General features: G+C 49.1%; 2 protein-coding genes across 2 annotated transcripts; both read right to left on the minus strand.

Annotated features, from left to right (window-relative positions):
- Positions 1 to 968: 968 nt before the first annotated feature.
- On the minus strand, positions 969 to 3,457 carry DDN (dendrin; the record flags this gene model as incomplete). The annotated part of the gene is made up of 2 exons (XM_079714095.1): positions 969 to 2,841; positions 3,249 to 3,457. The coding sequence occupies 2 exons, from the start codon at positions 3,455 to 3,457 to the stop codon at positions 969 to 971; spliced, it is 2,082 nt and encodes a 693-aa protein (XP_079570221.1).
- A 2,972-nt stretch (positions 3,458 to 6,429) lies between these two features.
- Positions 6,430 to 9,495, minus strand: PRKAG1 (protein kinase AMP-activated non-catalytic subunit gamma 1). The gene is made up of 10 exons (XM_079714107.1): positions 9,409 to 9,495; positions 9,128 to 9,209; positions 8,971 to 9,029; positions 8,786 to 8,831; positions 8,629 to 8,683; positions 8,144 to 8,270; positions 7,870 to 8,035; positions 7,674 to 7,711; positions 7,262 to 7,408; positions 6,430 to 7,125 (listed from the first exon to the last, which is right to left on the minus strand). Exons 1-10 carry the CDS (start codon positions 9,478 to 9,480, stop codon positions 7,021 to 7,023), a joined length of 897 nt encoding a protein of 298 aa, XP_079570233.1. The 5' UTR covers positions 9,481 to 9,495; the 3' UTR covers positions 6,430 to 7,020.
- Between the last annotated feature and the right edge of the window lie 7,704 nt (positions 9,496 to 17,199).

A 17,199-nucleotide genomic window follows, 5' to 3' on the forward strand; every position in this document is an offset into this window, starting at 1 on the left:
TGAGTGGGAAATCGTGGTAACTATTCAGAGCATCACTAAGGAACACCGGGGAGGAGGAAAAGGGGAAGGCCTAAAAACGTCCCAAGCTGCTCAGCTCAGACCACCACAAACCAGGGACAGTGACAAGGCCACCACCCTGCATTGCCTTGGGGATCCTACGCCTAAACCTGAGACTGGAATAGGAGCCCTTGCCCACTTAGTCGGCTCTTCTGCAAACACTGCACAGTCTCTTGAATTGAGAGTGAATGCAGGTGTCAAAGAAGCCACCCAGGGACGCTCAGACTCTGTTCACTTATTCCTAACTGTCTTGGCTTGTGCAGGGGAAGAGTAGATAAATGCCTTCCCAAGGACTCCAAAACATCAGGGATGGACGTTAGAACTCCCTTGTTTTACATATTACAGGGCCTGGAGAGGGGGGGCGACTTGCCTAGGGTCACCCAGCAAACCAGTGTCAGAGTTGGGATTGGAAGCCAAAACCTGTGGCACCAAAGTGAGTCTTCTTCCTGCTTTGCTGGTGGCTTCTGCCAAGAGCCCCTCCTCTTCTGCCAAGGGCCTCTCCGTCACCTGGTCACCTCATTCCGAAGCCTCTCCATCACTTCCCCCTCCTACCCAGAGGCCCTGCCCTGAAGTTGCCCTATGACTATCCCATCCCTGTCCTCCAGGCTTATCCTGGCTAGGCCTCTCTGCTCAGCTCCATGCCTAGTGCGTCGGCCCCTGCTGAAGACCTTACCCGAGTGCCCTGAAGACCTTACCAAACGTTAAAGTCTACTGCGCACCCTCATCTCTCCTGAAAAAAAAAAATCATGAATTGACATATGCTCCCTTTCCTTTCATCTGTGCACCTTCTGTTCTGAGTATAGGAACGGGTACAGGTAAGAGAGGTACAAGGAAGTCTGTGAGGAAGAAAGGGGACACAAATACAATAAAGGGCCTCTCACTGTCGCTCCCTATTTCCCTGTGGGGTCCCCTTAGTGTCCCTCGCCCCCGAAGAGGACCTCCTCGGTTCGGCTGATGACATCTAGAATCTCTCGGATATTGTCGCTCAGCTCAGCTGCCTTCCCGCCTTCCGGGGGCCCGGTCCGCTCGTTCCGCCAGGAGGCGCCCGAGGCTTCTGTGTCGCTTCCATCAGAAGAGCTGCTATGGACGCTGAGCTCCGCAGCTTCGTCGGAGTCGGAGTCCGGGGCGGTGTGGCGGCGGATGCGGGACACGGCTTCCCGCAGGGCCCCGGCATAGGGCCCCGGGGTCCGCGCCCAGCCCCGGCCTGCGCGCCGCGGGACCGCAGCCACTTCCTCCGAGCCCTCGGCACGGCGCGCGCCTCCCGAGGCCGCTGGGCCTAAGGCTGAGTGCTCTGGGCTACCTGGCTGCGTGGGGGCATCCTGCAGGTTTACTTCGCCGACCGGGAGCCCCAAGATGCGGGAGGCGCGCTCCTCCAGCGAGGAGTCCGCGGACTTCCCGCCCTCAGCTTCGAGCCCACGTCCCCCACCGGGCTGCTGTGAAGGGCGACTGCTCAACAGCAGCTTTTGGCAAGGGGAGGGAAGGACCGCGGCCCGCTCTCCCTCCTCCTTGTTGGGCTTCAGTTGGTTGGGGTCATTCCCCACAAGGCGCGGCACCCCAGCGGGCAAAAGCTGCACATGCTGGGTTCGAGGGGTCGGAACATACTGGGACCGTATCACCACGCAAGTGGCGTCAATGACAAAGACGCCTTCCCCACGAGCCGGGCCACGGGAACTTCGGGGCAGGGTGTGGGGGCGGCGGGTCGCCTTCCAACCCTCCAAGGTCTCGGGTCCGGCCTCCTCTCTATGACCCAGGGACTCCCTCCATCCCGTGCCTCCCGGAGCCCAGGGTCTGGGGAGGGTCTGGCTGTGTCGGGGCGGCTGCTTTTTAACGGAGGGCATCCAGCACTTGGGGAGCCAGCTCTGTTCTCTCCCTTCTCTCCCTTCCCCGGAGCCCTTGGGATGGGGCTTGGACCTGGGAGCAGGACGCGGGGGGCTGGGAGTGGCAGGTGCAGACCCCGCAGGAACTGTCTCCGTGCCTGGGTTCCCAGCAGCTTTGGCTTGGGGATGGCCGTCGCTACCACTCTTCAGGCCAGCAGCAGCCAGCCTCAGGCTTCTCTCCGCGGCCACCTTACCGGACTCCAGCCTTGGCCTGGCTGTTCCACAGCCTGGGGATCCCCCCAGGAGACCCCGGCCCTGACGGAGACCCCAGGCTCCTAGGATGTCTCGGTAGATCCGAGGATCTAGCCTCTTCTTTGTGCACCCTCCCTCTGTCCTGGTCGGAGCAGAGGTTGAAGAGGCGGGCGCCTGCGAGGGCTCGGGTCCTCGCTTAGTCCCCAGGGTCCTGTGGGGGCCTTCGTAAGAGGGTGGAGCCACGTAGGGTGGCGGCCGGTCCCAGCGGCGTCGCGGGGTCATTCCGGCAGCACCTCTCAGCAGCAGGTGGGCTTCGTAGCTGGGGGGCCCTGGCCGCCGACCTCCCCAGGGCCCCGCCCACGCCGCCCCTGGATTGCTCTGCGGCTGCGCGGATGGACGGGGCGGTCGCCCCACGGACCCCAGGCGCTCCGGCCTTGAGGGAGCTGGGAGCCCTGCAGGCTGGGCCACCCGAAGGGCGTTCCGAGGCTCCGGGCGGGGCCGACCAGGGGGACTCCTTCGGGCCCCACCAGCCTTGCGCCTTTTTCGCTCAGTCTCCTTGGCCTCCCGCTCCTGCGATGCCGCTTTCCTTTTCTCTTGCTCCCGGGCTCGGGCCTCGGCCGGGGGCCCCGCCCGCCAGTTGGTCGCCTCCTGCAGCACCCTGGAGGCCCAGGGCCGGCGGGGCGGCGGCTCAGGGGATCCCGGGCGCGGCCCACACCTGGGACAATGAGCAGGAACCCAGGTGAGCAGTTTGTGGGGGAAGGGAGCCGAGGTCCGGGGAGCTGGGAGCGCTGCAGACCACTTGGGGCCGCCTTGTGGAGGGGAGTGTGTGAGTGTGTGCGCGTGTGCACGTGCGTATATGTTAGGGTTGAAGTCGAAGCGGGACTCCTCACCATCTCTCCATACACACTTTAATAGCGTCTGCCCCATCTCACCTGCCCTTTCTCACGCCCACTCCTGTCCCCCCAAACAAACGGGATGAGTCAAGCCCCAGCCCTCGGGATGGGGTGGGGGGAGGCGAGGGAAAGAGAAGGGGGAACAGCAGCCCTGGCTGGTGCCCCCGGGAAGGTCCGGACCCCAATCCCTGCCCCACCACTCTCTTCCCCTTACCCCTCCTTCACTCACGTGCGGCTCTGGGGCCCGCGGGCCCAGTGGCTGGCCTGGAAGTCCATGAGCTGTCGAGGAGGGGCGCGGCGACTATAATGACAGGAAATAGTCTTCACTTCGATCACCAGCAGCTTTGATTTCTGCACCCAGAGGCAGCTGCCAGACTCCTCATCCTGGAGCTCCCGGGGGCTATCGGGCCCCTCGGAGAATAGCTGGCCATCCAGCATCCTGCCCCACCCCACCCCGGCCCCCCACCCTCCCACCCGCCCCGAAAGCCCCCTCCCAGCCCGGGGAGCCGGCGCCCACTGCAGAGCGGCAGGCCCAGCGACTGGGGACTATATATACCCAGGCACACGTGTGTGCCTGTCTGTGTGTGTGTGCGCGCGCATGTGACACGGCGCGGACGGCTCTGCGCTGCTACCTCCCCCACGTGCACGACCGCCTCCTGGGGCCCGGGATTGGGCGCCCCTTCCCACTGCTCTTGTCCCCCAAGCCTGATGGGACCTGCACGAGTGGGCAGGGGATTTCTTATTCTTGCCAAGATGACAGCGCCTGCACCCCCGCCCCCATTTCTTCAAGCTTCCCGCCGTTTTAACCCTTCATTCTCCTGCTTGTCAGGGTGCCTGACCAGCAGCGTTCTGCCCCTGACTTCCTGCCTCGGACTTCGTTTTCTCCGACAGGGAGGTGATGGGAATGGAAATCAAGGTCTCCGCCTGCCACTCTCTGCTGGTTTCCATGGGGTTGGGGTGCAGGAGGGGTTGGCCCACGGCTGGGGGGGTTATTTTTAGCGGCAGTGGCGTTCGGGCGCAGAGAGGAGATGAGTAACCAGCTTCCACGCGGTGGAGGGAGGAGGCGGTGGCTTTCACGCAGCCTTTGTGCGACTCTGGGGGAGAGCTGCCTCCAAGCTCAAAAAGGGTCACCCCCCCACCCCCCGCATACACACACCCTTAACTCCTTACCCTCTCAGTGCTGTGCTCAGGGCTGCTGGTGCAGCAGGACAGGAGTCTGTCTTACCCATCGAAGCTGCCCACACTCTCATTCTGAGATGTTTGTCCTTGGGCACCCGTGGAGCCCTCTCCCTGAGGCAGGCTCTCTCCCCCAGTCCAGAAGCCTGGATTTGGGGGGTCATAATGTTCTGAGCCTGAGCTCGGCTCAGCTTTATGGAGGACAGACTAGGGTGCGTACCCACTTGCACCCTCTCAGAGGGTATAGAGGAGGAATGGTGTGCTCCCTTGGCAAAACTAATCCCCTAGCAACTGAAATGATAAAAGTGGCCCCTATTTCCCAGCGTAGATCTCTCCATCACCACTACCACAATGCCTGGCTTGACTCAACCCCCACCTGAAGTGGTGCTCAAGACCATCACCTTTTAGGCTCATTCTGTCCCGGGGGGGGGGGGTTGTTGCTTACATCTACATGATCCCTCCCCCCAAGCCTATACCAGGTGTCCCCTGATTCACCATGGTAATGTTAGTGGCAGCACAGCCCACGCCAACCCTTCCATGCAGAGACTTAGCAACCATGCCTGGCAACCATGGCAGCAGTTCCAGTGGAGAGGAGGGGTGCAGGGAGGTGGGAGAAAAGAGTGTGTATGGCAATGGTTCCTGAAGAAGGGATAATTCGCCTCTCCTGAGAGGAACAGGTAATAGGCGGCTATGAGGCTCCCAAATTTTGTCCCTTGTCTTTCTTTCTGCTCCATCCTCAGACTCTGAGACTGGCTGGTTGGGTTTTCAGGGGGCAACGGGAGACGCAGATCCCAATTTGTTTTCCACCAAAGTATATGCAGCCCTTGGGCACAGACCCTTCCTTTTAAGGTGATGAGCCAGGAGGGTTGTTTTAGGACAGAGACTGACTTACTGAGAACCAGAGAAACAAAACCCAGGCCTCCTGCTCCCTAACATGGACCTTTAGAGAGAACCCAAACATCCCCTATCCCATCCAGTCGACCCCACTTTAAACCTACCAGGTGCACCGGTGTCTCTTTGCTTGAAGGTGCTTCCTTCCACCCAGGTCCCAACAGAGCCCTAAGGCTTTAAAAGTCCTTGCCTCCTCCCTAGACATGATGGAATGTGACATAAGGAGACATCTGTCCTTTCCATCATTCACCCACCCCCACACAAACATACCCTAATTCTAATAACTTGGAAGCCTCCCTCCCTCAAATCTGGGAATGTGCTATGAGAGCTGTGAAGGGGTGAATGCAGAAGCAGGGGCTTCTCCAAAGCCATGATGCAGCACTGAAAGCTGACCTCTGACCAGTGCCCTGATGCTTCTCTGTGTTCCATCAAGAAGCCTGGTCTGGAGGAACCAGTATGGTATGGCTGGGTTCATCCGAGTTCTTAGGCACCGTGTGGGTAGGGATACACACAGGAGTTACTCTGAAATTCTTTCAAATCTTGGACAGGAAATGGTTATCATACCTGTAAGGCAGTGGTGAGATGGTACCCAGAATTTGGTTCATAGCCAACAACCTAGCAGTCCTTACGGTGCTCGGTGCTGACTATTGTTTTGGTCCACATGGTTTCAGCACAGGGAAAGGGTCTGATGGGGTGACCATAATCCTGCTGCTCCCCACCCCCCACTCTCCAGCTCATATCTACCTTGGAAGAAAGGGATTTGTGAGTTCAAAGACAGTGCCAGCTCAGCAAAATCCAAAGAGTCCCACCTTCTCTAAGAAAAGTTGATAGTGGCAGGTCTCTCTGCCTACCTAAAGGAGATCCTCAGTCTGTTATGGGATTTTCCTTGGGTGCCAGCTATGGTCCAGGCAGAGGAGAAAGTGAGGTGTTAAGGAGACTGCAGGGAATAGGGTGGGGAATAGTTACGAACAGAGAATTAGAAAGGCAGTAAGTCTACTGTAGTGGTGAAGTGCATGAGCTCTAAAGCAAGACTATTTCGGCTCAAATCCTAGCTCTACTTTTTATTAACGGTGTGGCCCTAGGCTAGTTACTTGGCCTCTCTGTGCCTCAGTTAAAAGAAAAAAAATCTGTAAAACTGAAATAGTATCTACTATTGTTCTGAGGATTAGTTGAAGTAATATATGTAAAGCACTGAGAATGGTGCCTGGCACACAGCTTTATACGTCTGTGTGTGTGTGCTATTACTGTTGTTATTAATGAGCTGAAGAAGCCATGTGAAGCAGGAAGGCTGTAGTAGTAGTGCCTATCAACTACAAAAATCAAACACTGAAATACCATGAAGAGGCTCCTGTCATTTTAATTAGGTTTGCCACAAAAAGCAATAACCTCAGCTAACCACTCTGTCCTCCCCCTCCACCCAAGTCTCACCTCCCTTCATATGCATACAGCACAGGAACCCAAAGGCCCTCCTCCCCATGATCCTCCCCACTTCCATTATGGGAAGAAATGCCATTAAATGGACTCAGCCTCCTCCATACAGCATGAAACAGGATGAATAAAAATATCTTTATGAAGAGTTTTGTTGTGTCCATTATCTTAGGGTGGAGTCAGGGACAGAGATAGAGGCAAAGGCTGGGTGAGGTCTGGGGATCTCTCAGAGATCAGAATTCGCCTGAGGAGCACAGAAAGGGGGCTATGTCTAAGTGGACGGGGACTAGGCTGAAAGTTTTCCTCAAGGGTGAGGATAAGGACAGCTAAAAATCCATTCTCCTTCCTCCCCCACACCTTCCCTCACTCCCATGTAGAAGGGTAGGGGGCTCCCGGGCAGGGAACAGAGTCACAATTCTCTAAAGTTCTCGTCTCTGGTTCCCAGAGCTTTGGGCAGGCAGTGAGTGGGGCATAACCCCTGGTGCTGCATGACCCCTTCCCCCGGCTCAGGGCTTCTCTCCGCCTGTGAGCACCAGGGCCTGCAAGATGTCAGACAGTGATACAATTCCCTTGACCACATCATTCTCATCCACCACTACAAGTCGGTGAACCTGCACAGAGCAATAAGGAAGGGAGAAAGGGATGTTTAGTGCCAGCCTCAGTTAAGGTGAGCCCTTCAGCCCCTACCCTCCATGCCAAACCAAAGCTGCTACCCCCAGCACCTTTTGGGTTGCTGGCTTCCCCTACCTCTGCTTCTACCAGCCTGTTGATGATGGTTTCCAGAGTCTCATGCAGGTAGCACTTGAGGACACCCTCAAAGTGATGCGATCGATGTTGCAGGGCTTTGGTCACTGACACATCTAGGTTGTTGTAGGTCTTTTCTGCTGCCAGATTCTGGGGAGAGAGAGAAACGTTCATGCAGGGAAGCAAGGGAGCCAGCCCGCAAACTCCGAGCCCACCCAGCCTCACCAGAGTGACTTAGGGTAGCTGTCAGCCATGCCCACAAGCCATACCCAGCTCATTCAATTCCTTTTCAAATAGGATTTGAAAGCTTGGAAGCTTCTAAAACCCTCAGGTCCCAGAAGAGACTCTCTTCTCCCTCTCCACATCCAACACCCCACCCCTTTCCCTGCCTCCCAGCACCTCCACAATCACTCACGATAACATCAAACTTGGAGTAGATGTCGACCACACGCCCTAGGGGGACAGAGGCAGCTCAGCAAGGAGGATCTGGCATCCAAGGCCCCCCCTGCCTATAGAATCACCCTCCGGGCTGAGCTGAGGGGACAGCAGATTTTCCCACAGCCTCCCTGGCTTCCCTGGAGCCCTCCCTCTCCTTTTGCCCAATCTCTCACCTTTCTCATCCACCACTGGCAGGGCTGAGACTCGGTGCTGTACAAAGATGCCCAGAGCCACATAGACGGGGGTAGTAGTGCGGACCATAGCAATGTTAGCATAGGTGCCAATCTGTAGCTCTTCCAGAGACTTAGACATGAACTCTGGCTTGGGGAACTCAGTGATCTGAGGAAATAACCATCATCTTGATTTTTTTCAAGGCCCCTCAAACCACCTTTGGATACCCCTCCGACAAGTATGTAAGAAGTAAAAACTGGGCTGAAGAGCACTTACAAACAACTTGAGGAATTTCAGGATGCGCTTGTGGGTGAGGATGTACAAGGTGTTGCCTGATTCCGGGTCAATCACTGGCAGCCTGTGGATCTTGTTTCGAATTAATGAAGAAACAGCATCAAACAAGCTGTGGGAAGGCAGGGGATAATGATAAGTTCCACAGTGCTGGGCCTTAGGGTGGTTAAATAGCTCCTTAGAGTTTGTTTATAAACAGGTGGTTGGGGGAGAGGAGCAGTGTTCAGACTAGACCTAAATATGTGTGTGTGTGTGTGTGTGTGTGTGTGTGTGTGTGTGAGAGAGAGAGAGAGAGAGAGAGAGAGAGAGAGAGAGAGAGAGAGAGAGAGGGAAAGGGAGAGGGAGAGGGAGAGGGAGAGAGAGGAGTGTCTTGCCTCTCTTCTGCCCTTGGATCTTTGGGTATCTAGAGCCTCAGCTATGATGATGGTAAGGCCCTTTCCCCTCTGGACAAATGGTTAGCTGGAACTCACCTGGCATTAGGAGAAATGCAGACAAGTGGTTTAAAGGAGTCCTGTAGGTACACCTCTGAAGGGAAAAGGGAGGTTCACAAAATACCACCATGAAAAACTGTTGCCCAGGAAACTTTCCATTCCTTTATCCTTTTACAACCCCCAGTTCTCTACATACCTCTCCAAGTTTCTATCTTGTGTTCTTCCAGCTCATAGATCTGTACCTGAAAGCAGAGCAACAGAACTTGAGACTTGATCTCCCTGCTTCATTAACCCCTTGTAGTTTGTTTGGAAGAAAGGAAATGAGAATGAGGGACTCTGGGCAGGGAAAGTGGTTTTGGTCATTGAGCTAAGGCTCCTTACCAGGGCTGATTTATAGTAGCGGTGCAGAATATTGATGAAATCAGTGATGGTCAGCATGCCTAGAGGCCAAGATAAGAGCCCTCAGCACTGCTCAAAGCTTCTCTCCCTGCCCAGCACAAGATGCCAGTAAAACTGTGTTCCAACAACTCCTGCTTACCCACAAAACTTTGCTTCTTACTATCCCACAAAGGGGCAGCTCGGACACCATTAGTCACCAAAGCAAAGAAAGCTTTCTTCACCTGTAGTGAAAGAGTAACAGTCACAAAGGAAAATTCCCAGGGGGCAGGACTTTAAAAGAATAGGAATTGGGTATGCTGAGGAAAACATGAGCCTAACCCCATAGAAGGACAAGGGTATTACCCTTGGGATGAGGTAGGATGAGAGGTATTGAACCAGAGGCTCCAAGGAAGGGGGAAGGGAAAAGAGGATTTCACCTACCTGAAGGGAAGTATCAAATACAACCAATTTTGAGCTTGTGGGAATCAGGTCATAGCAGCGATGAGACTTCATGAAGGAAGTATACACGCTATTGTTGGATTCTGGAGTCTCTGCATAGGGTGGGATAGTTAGTAGCTTCCTTCCATGCAACAACTCACAATCAAAAGAGGCAGAAAATAAAAGTATTGTAGTTGCTCAAATATTTACAGCATGATTTTATAAGGCCCCCTATTCTGTTTTGTTCCTATTGTTCCCACAAAACCTGGAAAACCCCTTAGAAACCATTTCATCCAACCCCACCCCCAGGTAGAACTATATCTATTGGCTCCTTAGCCAAAAGATGGCTGACTAAAACAGAAAGTCTGTAATACTTGCACTAACCTATTCTAGTCTAAAAGCTTTTTTTCTCATCTTTAACTCATTTTCCTTTTCATATATTTAGCACATTTTCACTTGTTCTCTTTTCTCAATTAAGATGTAATTAAGCTTCTTAAAATCCAAGTAAACTTCTTAAAATTCTTCTAAGACCCACAGATGAGAAAGTCATGGTCCAAGCTGGGCCATTTCAGAACAACACTAAGTTAAAGCCCAGTGCTCAATCAACCTGGCCCAAAACAACCTGAGAGTCCATCTTGGGATGACCCTGTGAATCAGAAATCATCCCACCTACTCTAGACAAATGAGAGACCCTGGCTGGGTTTACCTTTCCATTCCCCTGATTTTAACTGCTTGCTCTCAACTGGAGAAGCAAGCCCCAAAATAACAGCCCAAACGTGCTACATAGTATGCTATGTGTACTTTAAAATATTACACCATTTAATCTGCAAGGCAAATAAATATTGCCCTCATTTTTCAGCTGAGAAAACAGGTGGAAAGCAGCAAACAAACAAACAAACAAAACAAAACTGCTCAAGGTCATACCATTGGTAACAAGAAAGACTCAAACACGGATCTACCTGATTCCAAAGTTCACGCTCTTAAATCCTATGCCAGTTGTTTGTTTTTAATTTTTTATCAAAGTTATACAGGTACACAGTTTAAAGAGTCAAATAGTTCTACAAATTTTGTTAAGAAAAACTGCAGTCCCTAGCACCCACCTCCCTGTACTACCCCTCCCCAGAGATGAGACCTCTTTTAGCTGAGTATTTTGGTACTTATTTTTATGTCTATAAATAACATGCTTATATTGCTACTTTTTTTGTTCACTTTTAGGCATTAACTATTATCATGCAAGGAAGATGAGAGGCATTATCTATTAACATGCAAGGAAGATGAGAATTTTCAATTCTCTTTACTACCAGGACCCCATTATAAACATGCACCTCCCATCACTCCGTTCTCCCAGAAGTTAAACTGTAAGGTTGGTTACATCAGTATTTAAATAATTTTGACTAAATATTCATTATTCAGAGCTAAGTCAAGTAGTAAAGTCTGATTTTTTTTTCTTTCACAACTTTTTGTTTTCCTTGGAGTTAATAACTGTCTTGTCTTTTTGTTTGCTTAGTTCTCTATGCATAGTACTTATAACTAATTCAATCCCCAAACTCTTTACCAATTGTTTACATCTCCTTTCAAGAAGTTCAGAAGCATGAGATAGTCTAACAATTTAAACTACCCAAAGAAGTCTCTCTGGAGCCTTCTGACCTGCTCAGATCTGGGCTGGTGTGCCTGGTGTGCACTGCTGTCATCCTTAGATCTTCCTTCATCACCATCCAGGGGAGCCCTTTCACGTCTCTCCTGTACTGGCACTCCTGTGTCCTGTATCCCATGTTTTCATCTTTTTTGATTACTCCCTTGTTTTGGTGGAGCACATCTTCCAGTAGCTTCCTGAGAAAGGGTGCATGGGAAGTAAATTTTTTGAGACCTTGTAGCCTGCAGATATCTTTATTTTACCCTCATCTTTGAATTATAGTTTGGCTGGATATAGAATTCTAGGTTGGAATTTGTTTTTCTGCAGAATATTGAAGGCACTGCTTCATTGCCTTCCAGCTTCTGGTGCTGTTGAGAGTCCGGAGTCCCAGGCAATTCTGATTCTTTGTATGTGACTTGTTTTTTTCTCTTTGGAAACTTAGGATCTTCTCTTTGTTCCCAGTATTCTGAAATCTCATGATGATTGTGCTTTGGATGGGACAATTTCACCCATTGTTCTGAATATTCAATGAGTCCCTTCAACATGAAAACTAATGTTCTTCAGTTCCAGGAAATGTTCTTGAATTACTTCCTTGATTGTTTCCTTCCCTCTGTGTTGTCATTTTTCTCTTTCTGTAACTCCTATTATTTAGATATTGGACTTCCAAAACTGACCCTTTAAGGTTTGTTTTTGTTGTTGTTGTTGTTTTTAAAATACAGTAGTCCCCCCCTTATCCAAGGTTTCACTTTCCACGGTCTCAGTTACCCGTGGTCAACCCTAGTCTGAATATTAAATGGAAAATTCCAGAAATAAACAATTCATAAGTTTTAAATTGCACGGCATTCTGAGCAACATGATGAAATCTCTTGCCATTAAGCTCAGTTCCAGCCCTGGGCGTCAATCGTCCCTTTGTCCAGCATATCCCGCCCGTTAGTCACTTAGTAGCCCTCTCAGTTATCAGATTGACTGTCGCTGTATCACAGTGTTTGTGTTCAAGTAACCCTTATTTTACTTGATAATGGCCACAGAGCACAAGAATAGTGATGCTGGCAATTCGGAAATGTAAAACTGAAGCCCCAAAGTGCTTCCTGTAAGTGAAAAGGTGAAAGTTCTTGACTTAATAAGGGAAAGAAAAAAAAATCATATGCTGAGATCTATGATAAGAATGAACCTTCTGGACTTCCCTGGTGGCGCAGTGGCTAAGAATCCACCTGCCAAGGCAGGGACATGGGTTCAATCCCTGGTCTGGGAAGATCCCGCATGCCACGGAGCAACTAAGCCTGTGTGCCACAACTACTGAGCCTGAGCTCTAGAGCCCGTGAGCCACAACTGCCGAGCCCATGCACCACAACTACTGAAGCCCGCGCGCCTAGAGCCTGTGCTCAGCACCAAGACAAGCCACCGCAATGAGAAGCCCACATACTGCAACGAAGAGTAGCCCCCGCTCGCCACAACTAGAGAAAGCCTGCATGCAGCAACGAAGACCCAACGCAGCCAAAAATAAATAAATAAAAATGTTAAATAAAAAAAAACAATCAGCATAAACACAATTCACTGATTAAAAAAAAAAGAATGAATCTTCTATCTGTGAAACTGTGAAGAATGAAAAAGGAATTCATGCTAGTTTTGCTGTTGCACCTCCAACTGCAAAAGTTATGGGGTCAGTGTGTGATAAGGGCTTAGTCAAGATGGAAAAGGCATTAAATTTGTACAATAAGATATTTAGAGGCAGACAGACCGACCAACCCCATTCACATAACTCTTAATATATAACTGTTCTATTTTATTATTAATTACTGTTGTTAATCTCTTACTGTGCCTAATTTGTAAATTAAACTTTCATAGGTATGTATGTATGTACAGGAAAAAACATAATACATACAGGGTTTCATAGTATCTGCGGTTTCAGGCATTCACTGGGAGTCCTGGAATGTATATCCCAAGGATAAGGAGGTACTAACTACTGTATCTTTTCTCTCCTACTTTCCTCTTCTTTGATTTTTTCTTTTCCATTACAGTTTATTAGAAGATATTGAATACAGTTCCTTGTGCTATACAGTAGGACTTTGTTGTTTATATCTGTTAATCCCATACTCCTAATTTATCCCCCTCCTTTCTCCTTTGGTAACCATAAGTTTGTTTTCTATGTCTGTGAGTCCACTTCTTTGATTTTTTTTTTTTTTTTTTGCGGTACGCAGGCCTCTCACTGTTGTGGCCTCTCCCATTGCAGAGCACAGGCTCCAGACGCGCAGGCTCAGCGGTCATGGCTCATGGGCCCAGCCGCTCCGCGACATGTGGCATCTTCCCGGATCGGGGCACGAACCCGTGTCCCCTGCATCGGCAGGCAGACTCTCAACCACTGCGCCACCAGGGAAGCCCCACTTCTTTGATTTTTTAAATTCTACTTTATGAGAGATTTCTTCAACTTGATTTTCCACACCTCCTACTTAGTTTAAAATTTTTGCTATTATATTTTTAATTTCCAAGAGCTCCTTTTTTGTTTTCTGAAAACTGCTTTTCTTTAAAAAATTACTTCCTATACTTGTTTCATGGTGGAAATATTCTTTATCTGAGTATGTGTTAATGTTAATTTTTTTAATTTATTTTTAATAAATTTATTTATTTATTTATTTTTGGCTGCATTGGGTCTTTGTTGCTGCGTGCGGGCTTTCTCTAGTCGTGGTGAGCAAGGGCTACTCTTCATTACAGTGCACAGGCTTCTCATTGTAGTGGCTTCTCTTGTTGCAAAGCATGGGCTCTAGGCACGCGGGCTTCAGTAGTTGTGGCATGCTGGCTCAGTAGTTGTGGTGCACGGGCTCATCTGCTCTGCGGCATGTGGGATCTTCCCAGACCAGGGATCAAACTCGTGTCCCCTGCACTGGCAGGCAGATTTTTTTTTTTTTTTTTTTTTTTTTTTTTTGCGGTACGCGGGCCTCTCACTGTTGCGGCCTCTTCCGTTGCGGAGCATAGGCTCCGGACGTGCAGGCTCAGCGGCCATGGCTCACGGGCCCAGCTGCTCCGCGGCATGTGGGATCTTCCCCGACCGGGGCACGAACCCGTGTCCCCTGCATCGGCAGGCGGACTCTCAGCCACTGTGCCACCAGGGAAGCCCAACAGGCAGATTCTTAATCACTGTGCCACCAGGGAAGTCCATTAACATTAATTTTTAAAGTTCTCTTCTCTATGCATTGACTTTTCCCTTCTGTTGCTTTTTTTCCTGTTTGTTTTTTTCCATTTGTGGGGGGCAGTTTGGATCACTTTTTTCATGTTACAGGCTTTCTTTAGATGTCTGGTAATCCTTGGTTTAAAGGAGGATTCAAACCATATTTTAAGAGTGGAGTCTTTAAAGCTGATTAGAAGCTCTATGTCTGTAAATGAACCTTGTTGACGGTGAACCATTTAGATGGGGAACACTCAATACTTACATTTTTAGGGCTTTCCCCTCAATGGGATTCTGAAGAGAAGGATTATTCATGCAATTTTGTGCTTGGAGGATGAAGTCTTTTCTATTAGCACTCTGAAAACCGAATGGGGGAAAAGGGCTGGGGTCTCAGCATCCAGTATAGTTCACTTCATGCTCCTGTTTTCAGCACAGTACCTCTGCCTTCAACTGGGCCGGCGCCCCTTTGCATACCTCCAGTCTTTGCCAAAGTTGGGATGGGAGTTTCCCAGCTCTACTCAGTGGGGTAGGGAGTCTTGGGATCTGACTGCTTCTTGGACCTTCAATGCTTTTGGGCTTTCCTCACTGCTAGTTTATAATTCAGTTTTCTCAGGTCTGCTAAGTCACTTACCACACTTCTGTCTGCTTTCCAGCTTCCAAAAATTCATTGCTATTATCTCCTCTCTTGTTCTCCCTATTCTGGTGGGTTTGTACCTTTTTAAAAAAAATTCCTTCATGGTTTTAGTGGCTTTTTGTGAAGGAGCGAAAGTAGATGCATGTATTCAATCCACCATCTTTAACTGGAAGGCCACCATTATTCCTCAAATTTGAAAACTCACAGACTCCCAAGAACATGTCTTTTGACACCAGTTTAAGACATGCTACACTGATAGTTAAATACTATCATTCCAGGCTACAGGCCTACAAACATATTTGACTTGGTTTTCCCAGGATTTTTAAAATAATTTAAATCAGTTGCCCAATTAAAAAAAAATCTAGAGATTTACATAAAAATCCAAACTCGCAGTTTCTTTTCATAATCAGAAGATCTGACAAAAGTAGGTTGTGAATTCCCAAATAGTTGCAATTGACCAGACCTGGATAGTTGCTGCCTCCTTTTAGATGCAACGAGACCTACAGGTTATTGCAGTCATACGCAGCTCACGTCACTGCTTGATCCATGGAGACAATTTGAGTTTCTTACCCCTGCCTCAGTTGGTGCTAATGTGAATGCACTCAGAAACACAAAATAAGCACTGATATCATGGGGCAGTACTCAATTATGAAGAATCATCTAGGTAATTCAAAATATGACTATATTAACTTTTTTGGATACCAACAACATGAAAACAGAACATTTAAAAAATTCTTGTGGAGAACTCACGGACGTTTAATAGTATGTCCTAGGATCTCATCCCATATTTCAATCCTCTGAGAAAGTGTGTACTCCTAATGCCATAAACATATCCTAGGAAGACTAGGAGTGTTCCTGGGCAAAGTTCTTTACCAGAGATGCCTATAAATTTTGCTTCTTTTTAGATGACCTAGGGTTGGACCATTCCATTCTAACCAAGTATTTGGGCAGGTGCTGGAATTTCTTCTCCTGTGCCCTGAATTTTAGGGTTTAGTGCCTCTATTTCTAGATTAGTTCTAAGGGTTTCAAGTCTCTTCTATAATTTATTGTGTATACTCAGTGGTTTTAGTGAGATCGCTGTATGATAAAATCCTAGTGGCTTTGTTTCTGGGCTACTCAGAACATACCAGGGACTTTTTTTTTTTTTTTCTTCCCAGTATCAACTCATTTATTCATTCACTATTCTTTCTTTCTTTTTTGGCCGCACAGCATGTGGGACCTTAGTTCCCCAACCAGGGATGGAAGCTGCACCCCCTGCATTGGAAGCACAGAGTCTTAATCACTGGACCACCAGGGAAGTCCCTACCAGGGACTTCTAAACCATGGTTAGCCAGCCCAGAGTTGCCTATGGAAGTTTTCCCTGTACCTCAAAAGTTTCTCTCAAGTGGTTTGACAACTGAAGATATTAATCATCCTCACCCTGCCCAAGATTTATTCCTAGGTGATCTTGCCAAATCATTGTTCCTGATTTATGTGGTTTGGCACATTATCTGGCCCAGCTTTGATCTTCCCAGGGAAGACTCTGGGAGAAATTCAAAAGCACTGCTGAAGACAAATTAGGATTGGGCTACTGGTATGAAACTGGTTTTCACACAAGTTTCCTTTCTTCAGTAAACTTACCTTGAGGATGCTCATTTTCCAGAGCTGAGTAGTTATCTGAAGAAGTGACCTGGAGAGACAGAGGAACAAAGATTCAGCTTATCTTAGGCTCCATCCATTTGAGCCTAGCAACATTAGGGAAAGGGCTGGTTAACTAATGACTTCCTTGTCCTTCAGAAATATTATCTCATTTAATCTTTATAATAACCCTAAGATGAATACTATTATTAGCCTTATTTTCACAGATTAGGAAACTTAGGTTCAAGAAATATTAAGCAACCTGCCCAAGGTTGCATGGCTGGCAAAGGGTGGAATGGGGATTTGAATACAGATCTGTGCTGTTCCAAAGCTCATGCCCTTATATGCTACCTTGCCTAATGAAGCATTAGGTCTTAAAAGCTGAGACTAGAAAATATGAGCTTAAGGTTGGCCCCAAAAGACTCTCACAGACCTATTTTATAAAAATATGGAAGCCAGAGAGACAATACTGCTTTCCCCCAAACAGCCACTAAGTGTAGTTGTGGGCGCCTGAGTCACTGACGTACCCCTTACCATGAGAGGGGGCCACATCTGGGGAAGATCCCAGTAGCTGACTACCAGAGAGAGTCAAAGTTTGAATGACTGAGGGGTAGATAAGAAGGATAAATATTCTGAAACTAGGGAACTGAGTCCTCTCAGCACCCTTGTGAGTCAAAGGCTGCTACAGCCCAGAGGGTGCTGGTTTTCCAAGTTTCCTTGTTCATGACAGTCTGAGATTAGAAAGTACTT

This window comes from Hyperoodon ampullatus, assembly GCF_949752795.1.
Source record: "Hyperoodon ampullatus genome assembly, chromosome: 11".
NCBI lineage: Eukaryota > Metazoa > Chordata > Mammalia > Artiodactyla > Ziphiidae > Hyperoodon > Hyperoodon ampullatus.

What these genes read in the sequence shown, in the direction of transcription:
- PRKAG1 (XM_079714107.1), bottom strand. Translation starts at nt 9,480, where the DNA reads ATGAAGTCTCATCGCTGCTATGACCTGATTCCCACAAGCTCAAAATTG. An exon ending in GCCAGTGGTGGATGAGAAAG is followed by an intron (nt 7,712 to 7,869) that starts GTGAGAGATTGG and finishes CTGTCCCCCTAG; the next exon opens with GGCGTGTGGTCGACATCTAC. An exon ending in ACAGGCTGGTAGAAGCAGAG is followed by an intron (nt 7,126 to 7,261) that starts GTAGGGGAAGCC and finishes TGCTCTGTGCAG; the next exon opens with GTTCACCGACTTGTAGTGGT.